The sequence below is a fragment of the Vidua chalybeata genome, chromosome 1 (assembly GCF_026979565.1).
Source record: "Vidua chalybeata isolate OUT-0048 chromosome 1, bVidCha1 merged haplotype, whole genome shotgun sequence".
Taxonomy (NCBI): Eukaryota; Metazoa; Chordata; class Aves; order Passeriformes; family Viduidae; genus Vidua; species Vidua chalybeata.
In genome coordinates this window covers 22,531,373-22,551,702 of record NC_071530.1, presented here as the reverse complement: position 1 = coordinate 22,551,702, position 20,330 = coordinate 22,531,373, and the positions used below count along the sequence as shown (strand labels likewise).

General features: G+C 40.4%; 1 protein-coding gene across 2 annotated transcripts; it reads right to left on the bottom strand.

Annotated features, from left to right (window-relative positions):
- Positions 1–11,718: 11,718 nt before the first annotated feature.
- Positions 11,719–20,095, bottom strand: CLDN12 (claudin 12). Of its 2 annotated transcripts, none has more exons than XM_053965657.1 (3): positions 20,019–20,095; positions 17,709–17,776; positions 11,719–15,665 (listed from the first exon to the last, which is right to left on the bottom strand). In XM_053965657.1, exon 3 carries the CDS (start codon positions 15,635–15,637, stop codon positions 14,900–14,902), a length of 738 nt encoding a protein of 245 aa, XP_053821632.1. In that variant the 5' UTR covers positions 15,638–15,665; positions 17,709–17,776; positions 20,019–20,095; the 3' UTR covers positions 11,719–14,899. The 2 variants fall into 2 exon arrangements, with proteins under 2 accessions (XP_053821632.1, XP_053821717.1); XM_053965742.1 differs by lacking the exon at positions 20,019–20,095 and adding an exon at positions 18,884–18,905.
- Positions 20,096–20,330: the final 235 nt, after the last annotated feature.

Genomic DNA, 20,330 nt, shown 5'->3' with positions numbered 1-20,330 from the left:
TCAGTCAGTAGTGACTCCAGCTGCTGGTGACCTCCCTTCTCAAACACTCCTTCTCTTTGGACCATTTTTATTGCTCTTGTGTAATAAGACCATTGTTGCTATAGAAAGTACTGCAATTGGTTTGTGGACATAGGGACAGCAGACCTGGGCTATTAGAGAGGCTTTTGTAAATATACTTCAGCCTTAACAAGAAATAAGACGAATGTTTTTCACAGTGCTTGACCTTGCCATCCTATCTGTTTTTAGACACCTGATTCACCTTCCTGCAGAGATCAGTCTCCCTAGAGTCCTACATGGTAATAGATGAGTAGCTCCAGGAAAAATTCAGAGGGAATTAGGATAACTGCTGGTATCTCTGGTGGCTTAGGCCAATGTGTAAAACTGAAGAGATCAAACCTGAGCAAAGTACCCTTACCTTAAATTAAGTTTCAGCCTGTGCATTAAAAAGTCATTTACATTTAATTTTATCTATGTTATCTTCAGATTTTTGCCAGCAGCACTAGGGTCCCTGCTTCTTAGTCTTCAGGGATATTAGAAAATTAAAGCCAAAGTGTGGATATACAGACAAAGATTTTTTTTTTTTTTACCTGAGGTTAAATATAGGACAATATTGTTATGACTCCAGTATGCTTCAGCTGGCAGAATCCTTGAATGGTTTGGGTTGGAAGGAGCCTTTAAAGGCCATCTAGTTCCACTCCTCTGCAATGAACAGGGACATCTGAAGACCAGGTTTTGCCACGTGTTCAAGTCTATAAATCTTTATGAAGAAGGCTGACCTAGAACAGAGACTAGATGGAGCTAAAAAGTAAAGTAGATATTTATTAAGAGGTCTTAAATAGATCCACCTTGGGCAGCACAACCCAAAATGGCCAAAAAATGGACAACAGGTCACGGGGTCTCACACTTTTATAAGTTTTGGTCCATTAGCATATTGGAACTAATTGTCCAATTACAGCCCCAGCCCATGAAGTCCCATCCTTCTTGTTTTCTCTCTTTGGTCCACCGTTGTTTATGCTCTTGGGCCTGAGATCTGGATTGGCTGTCCTTGGTCCCCAGCTGGAGAAGGAATTGTTTTGTCTACCTATTCTGTGAAGAGAGCTTACTATCCCCTAATATGAAGCCTAGACTTACACACTAAAGCAGAATAGAATCTGAAAAATATAAAAGCTAAAACCTGAGGCATCATTTATACTCTGAAAAACTTTTTTTCTTGTTTCTTGAAGTCACTTGGAACAGGCTCTTGGGATAGTAGAGAGACACAGGTGATAGACAAAGACTGATGAAGATAAGGAACTATTTACAAGTAATAATTCAATAGGCTATAGCTAGGAGGTATATGCCAGAGATGTATCAAGTCATGAAAGGCACAGAAAAAATGAACACAGAAGGGCTTTTTTCTAATAGAAGACCTAGAGGGCACTGAACACAATTATCATGTACAAGACTGAAAAAAAAAATTCGGAGAAGAAAATAAAGTGCCTTAAATTGCAAAACTCTGGATATTAAGGACATTAAAAGTTTAGATTAGGCCAAAAGTTTGGATTTTTTTCTATAAATATGTCTGTTAACAGTTATTAAATATCCAAATACCTCTGGTTCAGGAAGTCCCTGAAACATGCTGCTTGAAGTTGTGTGCAATTGCTGAGGAAAATGCATTACGTGATTGCTTTGTTCTGACAGTCTTCCTTAGGCTTTTGTTGTTGACTGCCATTTTCAGTGAGACACTGAGTTAAAAGTGCCCTTGAAATGACTTTATAGAGCTGTTCTTATTAATTTTCTTTTTCTTCAAAGCTTATGTTATGTTCTACCTGATTGCACTGAATTATGTTTGAGGCAAAGGGGAAATATTTTTGCTTTTTTTTTTTTAATCTTATTTTTGGATGTTTTTATGTATTCAGTGAAGAGTGACTTCTTATAAAACAGTTCAAATTCAAGCTTTCCAGAATATGGGATTTTTCACTGAGTTGCTTCTAATACAGTTATGTTAGAGGAAGTATTTAGCAGCAGTCAAGTGGGAGAGGAGGGGAAAACAGAATTTGCTGAGAGCTCTTCAGAAGTATGGATACATCTATCTTCTCAGATTAAGTTTTATTATGCCTTTGGGGGAAAAAAAAAACCATTAATATAATTTATGAACAGCTGTGGTAATTCTGTCACAATAACTATTCCTACAATAATGAAACACATTTTTTCTTGGTTAGGTAGCCACTCCCTCAGCAGACATAAATTGCCAGGAAATGGAGTGTAGATGACAAGAAAAAGTGATCTACCAAGAAACTGACTTTGGAACAAGTCAGTTCCAAAGATTTGTTGGACTTACTAAGACTGCAAACAAAAATGAAATCTCTGAACTTAAAACATTTTGATTATTTTGTAATTCCATACATATTTCAAATTATAAAGATTTTTTTTTCAGCTCTGTAGATTTCGCCTGGGGTTTTGAACAGTGTTTCTACTCATGCATTTTCAGCATCACCTCTAGCCCCTTTGCCTCATCTCTGCTCCAGCTCCACCGTTGTGATAGAAGAGCTGAATGAGCCATTCACTGGGTATGTAAACAAGGAACAGATTGGGCTGACAGAATCTTGTCATCTTTTTTTAGCTTGTTTGTTTTCTGTTATCACCAGTGCTAACAATCTCAAAGGTGATATATGGGTTACAAAACCTGGGTGTGTTCAGTTGATTCCCTTAATGGCACTATTACTTCATCACTGTGGCAGAGTTTACCCAGCTTTCCTGATTGCAGTATGTGTAAATAATTCAGCTGATGAGTCACAAAAGCAATTAGAATGTCACTGTGGTTTTTTTCTGTGTTGGATTTATGAACATAGGCCCTGGTAAAAGACTTTTACTGCAGCATTACATTGTTCAAAAAGCTTTTTTTGGTTTGTCACTGGCTGGACCACGAATGTATCTTCAGGTTGCAATTTGGTTTGTAATTAGATCAGTGTTCCACAAAAAGCAGTCTGTACTTCTCTCTCCCTGAATACTTGTTCATGCAGCTGAAAAGCACTGTGGTACATGCAACAAAAACATACCTGTAGTCCTATAACTGATGCTACTGGAAGTTAGTTTTTGAGCGAGATCAGGGATACTCTATGGGTTCACTGAGCAGGGGACCAAATTCTTGTGCTGGCACAGCAGAGGAGGAATTGTACCCCATGGGCTTTTGTTTGTTTGTTTTCTCAGTTGCAGGACCAGCTTATATGTCTGTTGGCTTCATATAAAGGCTTCAGGGCATTGTTGAAATCATGTGAGAGGGTTCGTGTGAGATCTAGTACTTTCTTAAAGTACTAAGTGATTATGTACCTACAAGGAGCAGATCTGCTGAGTAAGGACATGCACCTTCATATAGTCTTCCTTAAGAGTGTATTCAGATTTTAATAAAATGGTTTCTACAACTATCTTATTGAAATATTAATAATACCATTTTACAGAGCAAAATGTGCAGCTATGAGTTCAGACTTTTTCTCAAGGTCAGATACAGAAAATTAGATCTTCCAGGTCCACCTTCTGTCATATAGCAACCAATCTTCCATAAATAGTCTTTGGTGAAACAGATCTCTTAGAGGTGCTAATAATTAGAAGTGGAAAGTACCATGAACAACCTAGCTCTGGTCCTGCAAATACACAGATAGCAGATATTTGCAGAGATCAGAGCAGTGTGGTTTATTCAAGGTTTTTGTGGGTTTGCTATAAATGCAACAGTCCAATTTCAGCTTTCAGACAAACCCCGGGACTAAACCAGAGACTGGTTGTTAAATACTATTATTAAATTCGGACATGATCAGCTGAACACTGTTGGAACAGTTAAAGAAAGTCAGTCTCCTCAACTGATGTGGGGTTTTGCTGTCATGGAAGTAGGATTTGCACCCACAGTGAGTTTTTGCTTGCAAAGAGGTAGCCTAGAGGAATACACGGGAGCAGTTCAGTGTCTCTGCTAAGGGTGCTGGTAGCAGCTGATGTTCCTTTATTTTCATTACACAGTAGTCAGGTGACTACACACAATGTTTAGGGAATAAACATACTTTTCAGAAGAGGATCTGCATAATTACTCAATTATCTTGTGGTTATATTGAGAGATAAAAATACTAGTCGCATCAAAAAAGGCATAGAGTGAAAATTCTTGCTTTCTGACAAAGTTTTTTTAAAAGGAATAGTTGAGAATAGCTTTATGTGCACTGTTCTGCAGAATGGTTAATAGTACTGAATTTCAGTCAAATTGAATAATAGTCTCTTGTTAGATTTATTGTAATGCTACTATGACCAAAATGACAAGCCAAGTGCTTCAAATTTGTATTTGAAAGTAAAATGCACTACCAGTCAAATCTGGCAGTGCATAAACAGCTCTTAACATTTAGTCTTCGCTAATATTTCAAAAAAGATAGAGTAATGAATTTTCTAATATATCATGTACTGAACTGATCACTCCTAGCAGGGCCAACTAATTTATTTTGAAAAGCATTGGACATATTTTGACAAAGACTAATTGTTAAAAGCAGCATTTCTTCAATAGCAGGGCTGATTTGGTTTCTGGCTGAGCAGTGTTGCATAAAAAATAGACAGAGTTTTCAAGAAAAATAGTGTCTGGGGCCTTGGCATAGGCTATTGCTCAGATTTCCCAAATAGGCCAGTTGGTTGCAGGCTGGGTAGTGACAGGAGTCACTGGGTCAGGGGAGACTCCCTTAGCTTCTCTGCTCAATTCTCAATTCTCTCTCATGCCAGCTGGCTCCTGATCTAGTGTGTCACTACTTCAGCATGTGCATTATCCATTGTTGTGGAGTACTTTAAACTAAATCATCTTGCTGTATTAACTATGTGCACAAATTAACTATGTGTGACCGTGTCTGTATTTACAAGAACAGTTTCTAAGCATCCTACATGCAATCCCAGCAGTTCTGCAGCAGGAACCACAGGGAGAATCTGAAAGGACCAGATTCTTCACCCAGGAGGTTATGGGACAAATTCAGGTGTAGAAATTTGTCTTGAAACCAGCAGGAGCAGCTTGGGAGGAACCCTCAGGACTGTCTGAATTCCTCACCTGAAAATTAGTGCAATAACTCTTGCACTATTTAGTCAGATCCTTTTATTGTGGAGGTGAGGAGGAGCCAAGTCTGTCACCTTGCCTTTGCTCAGTTGTGTGTCTCTTCTGTGCAGGGACTAGCTGAGGAATTCCTGGAGCACCCAGGGAGTTAATGAGTTTGGGGCACTGAGTGTGCACACAAGGACACCCCTAAGACCTAGCTACACCACAATTACAACTAAAGGACAGCTTGACTTTCATCCATATGTCTCACACTAAACTTAGATACCAAAGCTCTTGCCACAGCACCTCTGTAATTAAAACCTTGCAGAACAACATCCAGCTATGAAATAAGATAGGCAGCTTGTGATTTCCTGTGCACAGGAAACTGAGCACAGGTTTTTCCTGGGAATATGGCTATAATGCCATGCAGATCATGCTGTTTTAAATCGCTCTTCCTCTCTTGAGAAATCTGTTTCCAAGATTCTGATCTTTTTTTCCCAGAATGAATTAATGTAATTATACTTAATTGCATGTTTTGTATTTATCGTTGGCTTTTCTTTATTAAGTCTTGCCTCAGTCATAGCTGGGCAAGAGAGACATTGTAGTGCAACAGTCACTTGGGGTAAGGTAAATGGGAGAGTCACAAAACAACAGCCCAACAAAAGAAGGGTTCTGTTGAATTCCAGAAATTACTAACTCCGCTATTGGTTTAACAAACTGACAGATAATATCCTTTGGCTGTTATTTCCCAGGACTTATCTTACATCTGAAAGACTTCCGTTGTCAAAAACTGGTAAAAATCAGCAAATATTTTAATGCCAAAGTATGGGATAATTATTTACCCACACAGCTGCTCTTATTTAGTCAATTTTCTAAACTGTGAGGGGACCAGATTTTCTCTTGGCATTTCACAGTCTATATCATATGAGTTAACAGACTGTTTCAGTTGGACATCGGATCTTTTCCTCAATACTGTGTATTTCCTGCCTTGTCAGCACTTCAACTTTTCTTTCCCCTGCTGCAGACTTGGATTTGGTTCAGAATTCCATATAGCTATGCAAAAACTAGTACTGAGATATCATATATCTCTGTTCTGATTATTTTCAATACAAAGTGCTAATTTGCTTCTTGGATCAACTTAAGTAATTCAAGAATCCTAATACCAAAACATCCTGCTATGGCTTTGGGCTATCTTCCTCCCTCCATCACTTTAATTCAGACTAATTAAGAAATAGTATCTGTATTAATTTCATGTAATACCAGTTCTACACAATCACAAAAAAGGAATCCCTTCTGTCATATGCAATATAAAATTCCAAGCCTTATTTAAAAATGGGAATGTATCATTCCAGCACACATCCCAAAATTACCTCATCTGGAATTTTGACTGTAGCAAGTACTTAATTTCTTCAAAGGAGCAACATATAGGGTACAGAGAAGATACTGTTGATTCCCCTGCTTAGTTTCACAATTTACACTCACCTGTATTAACCAAAGCAGATAACTACTGTTTTAGAAAGTTGCAGTTTTACAAATGTTCCCATGAACACAGCATCCTGTCCAAATCTCCTTGCTTGTGCTACTGAACTGTAATGTTGGGAATCTGGGAGTCTACAAATGTCTGCCTTTACATCTCAGACATTTTCAACACAACTGTGATCAAATCCTTATTTTGATTTACAGATGATTTCTTTCTCGGCAGTGGGTGACAGACTTGTTTATAGAGGGGTCATATACTGAGTGGGGATTTCCAATTTAAACTCTATGTCCAAAGCCCAAATTTCTGATATTTTCTGCCATGCTTGTGCCAATGGAAAAGGAAATCCTGCCTTCTCCTACATTCTCCCTTCTTATGTCCAGCCAGAGTTGTGCACTTTGGACAAGTGATAATAAACGCAACAGACACAGTAGCTGGACACAGACAATATTTTCAGGAAATGTAATAATAATTAAAAGCCACAGAGGAAACTTTACGAGCTCAAGAAAACAAATTGATAGCTCCCTACCATTAGGAACTTGTGTTTAATCCTGTTAGAAAGATGTGACACCAGAGCCAGAAATAAACCCAAGAACATGTGTTGAAGTATTTCAGTAAAGGCTAATATAAAGATGAAATGCAAAACATTATAAATATAGTTCTAAGAAAAATATTTTCTAGAACTAACCCAAGAAACATGACCAATTTTAGTTTTAACTTACAATAATATTCAAGCAAATCTAGGCTTATGTTATCTTTGACAGACCATACAGGAGCTTTTGCAGCCCCTTATGCCATCTTTGGGGCCCTACAAAAATTATGAGATGTCATCTGATATTTTGTCTTGTAAAAAATGGTTCCTGGAGGGCTGCTGTGGACTTCTGGACCCAGAGAACTCACTTGCCCATGCTAGGAAAGCAGGAGAAGGACTCTGAAATTCTTTAGGGAATGAAGCTGTCCATGAAACAAAGACAGTTATGATGTACAGAAAGGCTCTTAGAAGAAAAGGACAATTTTTGAGGGACAGAAACTGTCAAAGGCAACCTTTCTTCTCTAGAAATGGTAATCTACTTGGCAGACTGGAGAGTCAAAAGCTGCAGCGTTTTAGTACTTTTGTACGAACACACAAGAAGCTCAGAGGCATATCTTATCAAATCATGTTGTTTTCATGGTATATGTCTAATAAGACCTTTTTGGGTTCTTTTAATCAGTTTCAAACCAAAAAGAAGCATTTGAATCTTACCACGAGTAGTGAAATTCACTCTGAGCAAATTCTGCCCTGTCAAGTGTTCAAGATCTTCTACAGCAGCTCTAAGCAGATTAGTGCTGAGAGCCTGAGAGAATTACAGCTCCCAGAGGACTTCTCAAGCGAGGCATGCAGGCATCAGCTGCCAAGGTTAGCGGTTCTCAGGGTTCTCATAACTCCTTGGCTAATTGAGGTGCAGCCACACAGCATTTGAAAGTGTACATGCAAACTAACTGCGAGTGCAGCAGCTTAATGAATGATGAGCTCCATAACATCTGACTGCTGAAAGCCCCACCAGCATCTCAGCTTAACCACAGCACTAGAAACCTCGTGTTGTGGCTGACAGTGTCTCAGCGTGCCTCCAAGCCTGCAGAGCCAGCTCTTTCCCAGCTGTTCAGCTGATTCTCCCAAATATTTGCAAGGGAAATGTCCTCACGTCTGCAGCTGTGGAGGTCAACAGCATTTGGTCAGAGTTGCAGGTAACAAGTTAGATCTGAAGGTGCCCCCACCACAAGCCTAACAAGGAGCAGAAAGGTGAATGTGTTTTTTTGTTACCAAGGCCTTCCCTGGGAGATGTACAATTGAATTGAACAGAATAGGCAGCAAGAGAAGGCAGCTAAATTTGTGCAATCTCACTTACCTGAAGCTGTACTGTAGAAAACATGCCCTCCACTAAGCCCATTTTGTGAGAATGCAATTCCTTTCAGCTGCTTCCCAAGATGACAGTTTTGCCAGAAAATTCAACCTGTCTACAGAACACCATAGCAAAACAGTAGAACATTTTATTGTTGCTGACTTGATTAGAGTCAAAACAGTGAAATGATAGTGATCCATGGTGCAGAGTCTCTAAAGATAACACTAAACTATTCATATCTAACCTATAAACGAATGTAAATACCTTACTATCTGGCACTATTAATCTACTAAAAAATTAGCTCTGCTCTTACTAATATCATCATCAGTTTCTGCATACATACATGGTCTAAACAGTGTGATCTTCAAATTCAATAGAAGTAAACTACTTTTTGTGCTTCATTACCTTTTTTTTCTTGCCATACTGCCTTACTGAGTGAATTAGGATGCAATGAAAGCAACAAATGAACAAACTTTGAAATGTTTTGAAACATGATTTTTTTTGCCTTCCAATAAATTTCCTGTGTTTTTCCTCCAAATGCAGCATTTTCAACCACTTCTACAACTGATAAACACAAACCACCTTGAAAATTTTTCAAATTAACAGAATCTTTCTTATGCAAGTTGCTCACTAAGTGAGAAAACAAAGGTATCAAAGTAAGGCTTCATGAAGAATCAACCTAAGACTGCCATCTTGCCCTTCGTCCACTCACATACTTCCACTGCCTCCTTTGTGTTGGCAGTAGAGCTTGTGTCCAGGAGGCAGACCAGATTAGCCACCTGAGGGGCTGAAAACTAAATAAGCAGAAAAGATAAACAGAAAAAGGAGCAATAAGACATGATTTCATCTGGTAGCAGACTATATTTACATCTGCTTAAGCCCATAAAAAAAATCGCTGAAGCCTCTTGAATGGTAGGTCACAAAGGGTCTGCAGTAACATAAGATAGATCCAGGACCTGTTTTAGGAAAAAAGGTATTTTTGACACAACTGATAGTATTTATTTAAACTCCAGTATGAATTGGTAAATGATCTTACACATTTGCTTATAAATGTATTGTGGCTTTGGCAAGAAAACTAGAGCAGTATCAATGGTTACAGACCCTCTGACTGGTGGAAGGGCTGTAATATGGGGTGATAAGACCACAGAGACTGGAGAGCACCAGGCTTTGAAATGTCAGCCTTGGCAGCGATGGCTATGAGCAGGCACGGCATATAGCTAGGACGTGGTACTGAGCACTTGGATCAATGTCTGTGGTCCCCAAGGGACACATCCTGCCTGGGCAGTACTTGCATGTTGTGTTTTCCAAGTCTGCTTATATTCCTCTAGGAGTCTTGGATGTCGAGTTAAGCTTATTCCAATACTTAGAGCTTTCATTACATATTTTTATTTTTGTTAGAACAGAAACTAGGACAACAACCCTGCTCTTGGAAGTCCACCTGTCTGGTCTCTCTCCTCAAAACAGTCAGTAACTCATACTTTACAGGTCACCACAATTTCTACTGCCCTTTCTCAGCCTTTACATGTCCTTGCAGCTGCCACACCCATAGACAGGGGCCTCATACTGCCCAGACTAATACCTGAGTAACCAAATTGACTCTTTGGCACATAGACAAAAAGCAGTTTTGAAAACAGTAAAAACTTCTTATCCTCCAATGACGTCTCTGTATGTCCCTCTTGATGAATAATGATGCAGCAGTGGAACAAAAATCTTACAGGAAAGCTTATGCTGCTTCTGAGGTGCACTATTGCTCAGTAGGTACATGAAGGGATAAGTAACATTACACACCTAATGAACCACACGTGAACTCAAGTCCTGTGAAATAATGGAAAAAACTGCCAAGATATTTGTTTCCAATGAGCACAAATAGGTGGAGTAGTTTTATAGGAATTTTAATATGAAAAAAACGAGTCACTCCCACATTTTGGGAGAAACTGAGTTCTCTGCATATTTACCCCAACATCCAATCAGCCCCTAGGTTTGTACCAGCTAAAAGAGAGAGGAGGCCTGTCTGAAAGTGACAGCAAAGGAGGAAATGAACCCACTGAGGCACAGATTATGAAATAATTTTTACACCCCCTCAAATGAGTTGTAGTACTGATAACTGCTTTTTACAGTGCCTACTCCACAAGAACAGTTCTCATACAAACTATTTCTCAAAACAGATTAAAAAAACCCCAATCTCCTAGAATGCCAGCTGAGAAGACTACAAATCCTGAGGAATTACCAGCAAGTCTCGCTCTACTCTGCAAAATAATTCAGGTTTTGTGAACTTGAACTATGGTATCAGCATTTTTAACACTCAAAGGTTTTTGTATTTCGCCCCTGAACAATGGGGAAAGGCTCAGTGTAGCCACGTGGGTTTCGATGGTGGTCACTGCTACCTATAGCCATTCCCCAGTAAGCATCTCCTGCGGAAAAGCCGCTGGGGGAAGCATTCAGCCAAAGCACTGAAGTCCACACACCCCTCTCACCATGGCTAGCTCAGCAAACAGCAGCAAAAGGGCCTTTTGTATGGCCAGTTCCAGCGAAGTTTATTGCATCCACACCAAAGGGAAACCAGGGACAGAAGACCAAGCCATGTGGTGAGCACAGGGTTAAGTACGGGGTCAGTGGCAGTGGTCTGAGGGCACAGGGGTGGCACAAGGGGCAGGGCAAAGGGCATTAGCCTACAGGGAATACGGGGTGGCAACCAGGGATACCACAACCAATGAGGAAACAGGGAAAGGAGAAACTAAGAGAATTTGGGACATATGTGGAAAGGAATGGGATGGATCATGGTGTTGTGCAAGACTCCACGGGGAAGTCCTTTCTGTCCACCTAGTGGGGAAAACTCTGTGGTATGTCTTTCCAAGGCAATACCCTGGGGATTTCCCTGATGGGGGAAGGATTCAGAGGATTCCCCAGCTCAGTATTGAGTTGCCCTAATGCTTCTGAACTGTAGTAGCCAGGAGCAGCACAAAAGAGAAGTGAAGCATCAAGAACCACTACTATCCTTCCGGAGTGCCTCAAGTGCCTGGGACGCCCAAATGAATTTCACAGGTCAGGAGGCAGCATATTCTCCAGCTGACAGCACATCCTGCACAGCAGATGGGAGGGCAGGAGTTTGACTTATCCCTCCTTTTCAGAAGGGCTGGTTTAGGGTTTTGCAATGCTTTTAAAAATTATTTTGTTTCACTCAAAGCAGGAGTCCTATAAAATTATGCATCTAAAATGCAGTATACGTATTTTAAACCTAAGGCATCTGAAATAGTTTGGTGATCAATATCAAAAGGTAAAGTCTTTCACATTCTAGTAGCTACTGTTTTCAACAAAATTAATCAAAAAAACCTGCATCTGTATGAGACTCTTTTATTAAAAATACATATCTTCTGTTTCACATAAAAAGAACCAACACTTAACACAATTTAAAGAAATTGGACAGGAACTACTTGAAAAAATACAGGTTCCTGTAATCCCAGAGCACCCAACCATTACTGCACAAGCTACAAATTAAAATATTTCTGTTCAAGACCCCAAGTGCTTGTCGTTCACACAGCAGTGCCCAGGAAGGTGTGGCTGGTCAGAGCCAGGGGTGCTAACTGCTCCCCAGAAGCTGTTCCCTGGCAGACATACCTGCAGGACACATGTGCTCCCTCCCAATCCAGGGAGGCTTGGTGCTGAGCACGATGGCAACCTTAGCAAGAAAAAAAAGTTGGAGTGGCACTCGGCTCAAGTGTCACAGGTTGGCCGTGTCTTTCTGTAACAAAGGAAATACAGCACAGCACTTCCAGGTAATTTCACTTAGGACCTAGCAGAAACATATTAACAGCATTGATGAAAGAAAACCAGCTATGCTTCGGTCATAGAACATGATGCAACAGTCTTTTTGCTAACTAAAACCTACATTGGAATCCATTATCTTCTGGAGCCCCACTTTTCATAACTCGTTCATCTCTGACTTTTGGAAATACACAATTTTCAAAGCAACAAGTTATCAGCTTAGGCAGCAGCAAATACTAATTAAAAGTTCTGTGCATAAAAATCAAAGTCAGAATACAAAAGAGCTGTCAGAGGCATCTGCTATTAAAGTGCACAGAAAACAACACTGGCTAAACTTATATTCTTGTAGAAAGCAACAGTTTGCCAGGCTGTCATTCTTGTTCTGGAGATGCTGAAAATTTAGCTCCTTTTTAAGTCACCAAGAGACATATTCATCAACTCTTAAAAATTATCAAAATGCTTTGCAAATTCAGGCTCAAAGAGCGTATCAGATGCTGACTGTAACATTTATTGGCCAACGCGTAACTGAAGCAAGGCACAAAGACGAAAAGACACTGAAGTGATGCAGAAGCAAGATGACATTAAATCACAAACCAGTGGCCCCTTTGCTTTGACCTTACAAGGCATTAAAGGATATGGGCAGCTAAACCAGCAACACTGTTGAACAACCAAACTAACAGTAAAGCAAAGTTGAGTTTTGAAGAAAAAAACCTGGCTTGCATGTCATTACGCCTGTTCTAATCCCATGCAAGTCATGATCTGATTAGAAAAGATACTTCATACTCTCATACCCTGTAAACCTAAGAGAGTATCATGTTTAGGCCTTTAGAGGAATATCTCCTTACATATTCTTTATTGTCTACAGTGGTAATTCCTTAAGACTGCTGTTTTATCAAGCACTATGTTAATGGCCTGTCACTTTACTGACTATGCTGGGAATTATGACAGAGATCAGCTTCCTCCTTCAGCCCACTGAAGTCTGAGATCTGCCAGCTAAAACACAATCCTTCTTTACATACTGTTATTTCACAAATTTTAACAGACCAAGGTTTAACCAGTACAGTACTCGTTTCTATTTCTAACACCAGGAGGAGGAAGCTAAATGGTTTTCAGGACCTTGGATGAATTTTCAGAACTGGAATTAAAGAAATAGATTTGATTTTTTTTTAGAAATACAATTTTTTTTTCTGAGATTAATCAAATGCAAATACCCACTAAGCTCCAGAAGGCCACCAATCAAAACAGCTTTTCTTACTGGGATGACATCTCAATTTACCAAAACCTGAGAGAATCAAATGCTTGTTTTAATTATAGCACTCTTCAACTCACCATCATGAAATTTTCAAGTAATGTCAAAACCCATATTGAAGAATTTGGATCCTTAGGGCTCACCTGCTGCTCTGTATTTTAGAAGGCAAAAAGTGATTTAAAGACATCCCAGGTTGGGAATTTACAATCCCTCCTCATCCTTGTAGAGCTACACGCTGAACCTCAAAAGTTATTCAAAATCTCATCTTACAGAAAATAGGAATAGGAAACTTTCTGCATTTATGAGGTGGCAGCAGGCAAAATAACTGGATTTTAAAATAGCTGAATTTGAAAGGTGTTAAAGAACCAGGTTGAAAAGGTTAAGTCTTAATCAGTAATGAAATAAGCTACAGCATGAAAAGTCCATCAACCATAAAGATCAACTCTGAAAAAAACATAAGCTCATTGTTCCTTGTATATACACTTTAAAAAAAACATCTAGATTAAAAAATCTCTCCCCAGGGTTATAATTCCCTTTTCAGAGAGATGTTGTTATAGCTTGTATACAGTGTTTCAAAAGAATCTTTCTTAGTCTTCAGAATTCTTTATGATTTTCCTAACCCTTTTTGCAGTGAGTGACATTTCTCTCCAGAACTTAACACTTTATATCATACTTGAAAATCCATTTTTAAGAAGGCCTTCAAATAAAACAGTCAAGGTTCTAATCACAATTTTTAAATACTAGTGTTTTTTAGTTTTAATCACAAAATAGATCTAGTGAATTTGCTAACTTAGTAAAAAAAAGACTAGAAATAAAGTTCACAAAAGATTTCTAGCCTCCAGAAAGTCACAAAATGCTATTACAGCACAGAACAACATTCTTAGTTAAATCAGTTTTATTCCTTCTGACAGCTACTTTGAAAATAAAGGGTAATTTGGCACTAATTCTGTTACAGAAGTTCCAAAGCAGGTATCTGTTTGTGTGTACAGTGAAAAACAAAGAACAGCGCACAGAACTGAATTAGTCTGCCAAATACCCTTTTCAGATATCACATATTACAATATGTGGGTCTGGATGAACAAGAAACTCAGTGAATCCCTTACACCCAGTTCCATTGCCTGCATCAGGACAATACACAGGTGCAAGGGTCTTACAATGAGATCGGAATCTAGGAATAGCTTATTAAATTTCAAAGATGTTCAAACCTCCTTTGACATCAGCAAGCGAAAGGATGGATGCATACAATTGTTAGTGTACTGTCCCAGTATTAGCAGCAACTGCAACTGTAGTGAGCTCAGAGTCAAAAAAAAAAAAAAAAAAGAAAGGTGGTCTGGAAGTAACAAACAGACCAGAACAGCAACAGACTTGCTGAACTCAGGCCTCCACAGCTTTGCACCTTGGGAAACTTGAGTTTACAAAGGATTATGTGGCAGCACAGAGAATCAAGCCTGCAACGTTCATGGCTTGAATGAGCACAAGAACTTGGCTTCCAAGGCTTTGTCTCCTTAAGATGAATGTGTCACAACAGGAATGTCAATTTCTACAGCAGAGAGGCGAGAACGTGCGGAGTAGGGCTGAGAGGCATAGCTGTGCATGCTGGGGGCGTGGGAATACAGGGGCTGCCAGAAAGGAGAAGGGAGGCTTTTGCATGCACAGTACCACAGGAACAGCAGGATGGAAGTGAAAAACAGACCGCCAGCACTGGCAATGGCAATAAATACAGAGATGTCAAAGCTGAAGACGGGCTCGTATTTTCTGTTCAGATAATTGTTATAAAAAATGACCCAGATGGACGGAGTGAGACAAATGGCACAGGCAAGCAGGAACAAGAGGCCGGCCACGAGATGGCAGCCTGCACTGTTTACCAGGCACTTGGCCAGTTTGACGTTTGGCACGCTCGATACAAAGGCTGTGTTACACATGCCAATCATGCAGAGGAACAGAGCTGAGACAGCAGTAAACATACTCAGAGGAAGGGCAAACTGAAGAACACGCAAATCCAGCTGATCAACAGCCGTGTACCACTGTGGGTCATAGATCACACAGTCTCTGCTCCCATCAAAGCGCGCACACTTAATCCAGAGTCCAGTGTAAACGGTCACATTCCTCTCATTCTTGTTGTATGTGTACAGTCTCATCTGCCTCCAGTTTGGAAGCAGAACTGCTGCAAGGAGCCCAGCTACTGAGGCTGTTCCACTGAGGAAGGCCAGTACGGTCGCTGCATGAACATCTCGGCAGCCCATATCTGCCCTCAGAGGTTGTTTCCTGCAACTAAAAAGAAAAACATAAATGAAAACAATGGACACAGTTGATTTTTGATTTTAATAAACTTAGATGAAAGCTAGTAGGCACTAACTCTGTGGAACCTTCTTTGTCTGACACAAGACAGTGGTAACATTGTCTTAAAAACCACTACATTCACGCTTTAATTAAACATCAGGTTATTTCACAGACTTATGACTTCTCAGCTGACAGACTGCTGAAGTCGCTGTGTTCAAGATGAAAAAGAAGCACATTTGAATCTGTGAGTCTACACAGCCATGATTTAAGTTCACCTGTCCTCAACTGGCAGCTCCCTGACTTTAGCCCAGATACAGTATCAGAGTGCATGCTTAGTCCTACCATGCTGCTGCATGAGTAAAAGGGAGTTGCTTAAAATCTGCATCATTAGACTGGCAAGGAATGCATATGTAGGCAGTTATACACATTTTATATAGGCCAAACTGTTGACAAGAGCTGCAAGATAGTGGCGGAGGCTCTGTTGAGTAACTTACTATGAATTTATCAACAGCAACTAACAGTTCTGCCACACTACTCCTCCCTTTCAGAATCAACTGTCCAAGCACACAAACAATTACAGAAAGCAGATGACTTTTCAGCTTTCACATTTTCCACTCCAGAGCAAGTGTTAATACTGCTTCCTTTTCAATACAACCACTGTCTGCATACCCACTATAGCCTCTTGCCTGCAGAGATGCTGAAAACAGTCTCAATGATGGGCCTTTACTAAACAAACAAAAACTTTAAAAAATACTCAATTCAAGTTATCAGTTATCCCTTCTCTGCATGACAAAGATATTTCAAAGAAGCCTAATATGTAACAGGCACTGAGCATTTACCCCAGAGTGTACTTGAAGCTGGACACTAAGAATTACAGTACCTAAAAATGAACAGATACTTTGTAAATTCTCACTGAGCGCCATTCAGTTATAACTTCTCCTGAAATTTCTTCCCAATTATTATACTGCACTGTGCATATCTGTCAAATGTCCAAAGTCATAAACCAATTCTTTAAGTACCAGAAGTTCTGCTTAATGCATATACAAGTAACTGAGTATCTTTATCACAGAAAGGTTATAGACATGGTTGCAAAAAAAAAGGCAATTGGATCTGATCCCTCACTTTCCTTTTATACCTGCAAACATCCAATGACCAGGGAGCTCCAGTTTTCAGATAAGGAATTCCCATTTATACTGGAAACACACTAAAAGCATTATCAAGCCATACAACTAGCCAGCATTCTATTGATTTATAGACAAATAAATGAAGTTCAATTTGTTTCCTAAGAAACCATTAGGCAATTATTTTATGCCATCTAACACTGAAGAATTGCACTGGAATGTGGACACTTTAAGTGCTGATCACAGTCTAGATTCTAAAGAAGCATTCTGGAAAGAAATAATGACAACCACATTTATGCTAAAAACTACCTTATCTGTCAATCAGACAGCATTATATTGTTGCTAAGGATAGTTGAGTGTGGGCAAGCTTCTCTTCCCATGGCAGTAAACTTTTCAGATGGCAGGTCATTAACAGGATAGCCCCATGGTAAGGGGACCAGAAAAGTATTTGCATTATGATTATTTTAATATGATGCTTAACCCTAGCTTCGGTAAGGTCAAAACAATAAATTTGCAAGAAAATAGAACTATAACAAATGAAATTCAGGGGTAAATCTAATATAGCATCATGTTTTGTTCTCCTCAAGCTTGATGCTTTTGCTCTTCCATAAAGAGCTTGCCTTTACTTGGATAAAACTTCCATGCAGACAGGGCATACTCCAAGACAGAGCTATATGTGAACCAGCTGGAATAAACACGACTGATCATTTTCAGATACCTGCTGCTTCTGAAAATTCATTTGCAGTAGTAGATTACTGCAAATAGGCAAGTTACCCACCATCCCTTCCATCAGGGGAGACCTGTCCCATCTTGCAAATACTGCTGACTTTGATTGTAATTATAGCTTCAGATCCCTGATGAAGACACTAACAAAACAGATGTTGCCTTAATTAGATGGCTTCAGTGCACTTACCAGCAATGTCCTCAAATCAAGAGAAACCTTAGCAACCTCTATAAGTAGGAAAAGAGGTGTTACTGGATCTAAGAAACAAAACAAAGAAAGAGTCAACATCACATTTGTTTCATGCAATTTTAGCAACAGCATTTACACTGCAATTCAGGAATTAGGAATATCAAGCTATTAGGCCAACTCCATCACCTTCTACAATTTGTTCTTATTTAAAAGACACAACTCAAACTACTTTTTTTTTCTTTCTTCAGTTTTTCTCTCCAGAGCTTGTTCTCTATCTATTCATCTCAAAAGACAAAGGTGCAAAAAACTGCTTCTCTCATGGGTGTTCCAAGACACAGAGTTTGGATCCTGAATTTTATGTTTTTAGCAAAAAATCCATAAGTCATATAGAATGATTACTGCAGATGTTAGGTTCAAGGCTGCACTTAACCAGCAGTGAGGAAAGGGTGCAATGATTGTTTCATGTCAGAAAACAAACGACAAGCTCTAAATTGTTTATATATCTTGTGGGTCTCTTTTCCTTCCTGCCTTCTATAGGAAGGTTTCAAGGAAATTGGAGAAAATCAGGAAACACTGGTAATGACTTTTCTATGGCTGTCCAGCTTTTCCAGAGGAAAAGATCCTCTTGTGGATTTTCTACACCCACATCTAAGTCCCAAGACCGAATCTGCAGGTCATAATAAGTAAATCACTTTACTACTGGACACCATCAGACCTCCGTGTATGTCAGTATGCAACTGTTAAAGTTTACAACCTAAAGGCGAGTTTGTTGGGCTAACATGTGCAAAGACAGAGTGTATTCTACCCATATCAAACCCTGAAATATTATAAAATTCACATATGAATAGGCTCCATCACCTACAAAAACATCAAAGAAATTCTTCTATCAAACTGTCTAGGCAAGAAAGAGACTTTACAACGCAGTCATGAACCCCAATTTTTTCACTGAATAAGAGGGCTTCAGATTTGGAAACTCATTGATACGAATACTACTGCACATAAGACACAACTGCAGATGCACAGCTTGAAGCAGGAGCTTTTGTTCACTAACATCATTGATGAATTTTCAAGCTGTCTGTGCACTTTGTAGCCCAAGCCAAGATAAACACGCAGACCTCCCTCTGCAGGTTCACACCCATGAACAACCATAACAACATAATTAAGTGGAAAATTACTGAAGGCAAACAAAGCTGTCAAAGGGAGCTGTGCCCAGCCAGGAGTCCCTCCCATTAAATGATGAAACCTGTGTTGTAATAAACAGATGCAGAGCAGCTACGGCATATTCCCCAATACCAAACTCATTTCTGCAGACATGGAGTTTATTTTGGTTTTCTCTTCCTCTCTTTAGTCCATCTGATTTTAATGTCTATCCCTGGTGGTGTTGAACAACTAGGGACCTCAGCCACTTGTCAACTAGTTGTCCAAGGGAAGAAAGCACATTTTGGCCAGATAAAACCCTGCCTTGCCTTAAATTCTTGGCTTCAGCTTCTTCCATCCCAAGGATTTTAAAGCTGTACTGTGCAAAGCTCTTATATCTGATCCACAGAAGCTACCAGTCCTAATAGCACCCCTTAATAGTGACAGATTTTACCCCCTATTCTAAAGATCCATGTTGCTGTAACAAGACATGCTGGCTGAAGCTGGTTAAAAACTGGTAAATCATTAAAGGCCCACAAGATAAAAAAATGAAAAAAAAGACGACAAAAAGCACATTTACTATAGACAAAATTCAGAAATGAGTAAAACCAGCTCTGTTCCCTTGCATGGCCTTGAGAAGACCACGGTCTGGGAAGCATCACTGTTTTCTAAAGCCCTGTAGGAGAGAAGTCACAGAATAATTTATCAACACAAACAGTTGCCTAACTATCCACAACAGCATGAGCAGTTTAAATTTTTTAATGAGTTTTGACTAACTGGCCACCAGAAACTGGAGGCCTAAAGCTCACCAGTTTCAAGGGATTGGTTCAGAACCAATACCACCACTCCTTTTTTTTTTAAAATTCTGGGAATCAATCATGCAGTTCCACGTTCTCCAAAACTCCTTTTAAAATTAAATATAGATGTACCAGGTTAGAATTAACGATCCTAGCTAACAGATTAGAACTTGCAAGAAAAACTTGGAGCAGGGGTAATTATTTTTCCGACTGAATCGGGAAGAGCAGCTGACGCACGGACAGAACAAACAGCATCCCCCCGCGGAGCACCGCCGATCCCCGCCCGCGACAGCGCTCCGAGCCTGCCGCAGTGCGATCCCGGACTCGCGGGGAGCCGGGAAGCGCCGCAGGGCCCGGGATGGCCGTGCCCGCTCACCTTGCCGCCGCGCACAGGAGGCGCCATGGCCGCCGCTCCGGCCGCGGAGCCGCCGCGCTGAGGGGACGCCGCGGCCGCGCGGGGCCTTGTGGGGCGGGGGGCGGCGCCGGCGCAGTGCGGGCCCGGCCCCGCGCACCAGAGCTCCCGGCCGCGCCCGCCCGCTCGGGGCTCTCCGCTTCCCGCAGGAGCGCAGAACTCCGCGAGCTGGGCCGGCAACGCCGGTGCTCCACAACACGTCCCTCCGATAAGGCAGCTGACCGCAGGTGGGAGGAACCCGACTGCGGCAGGCAGCTACGGCCCACGGCGGACAGC

Coding starts and splice junctions, on each gene's coding strand:
- CLDN12 (XM_053965657.1), bottom strand. CDS start 15,637: ATGGGCTGCCGAGATGTTCATGCAGCGACCGTACTGGCCTTCCTCAGT.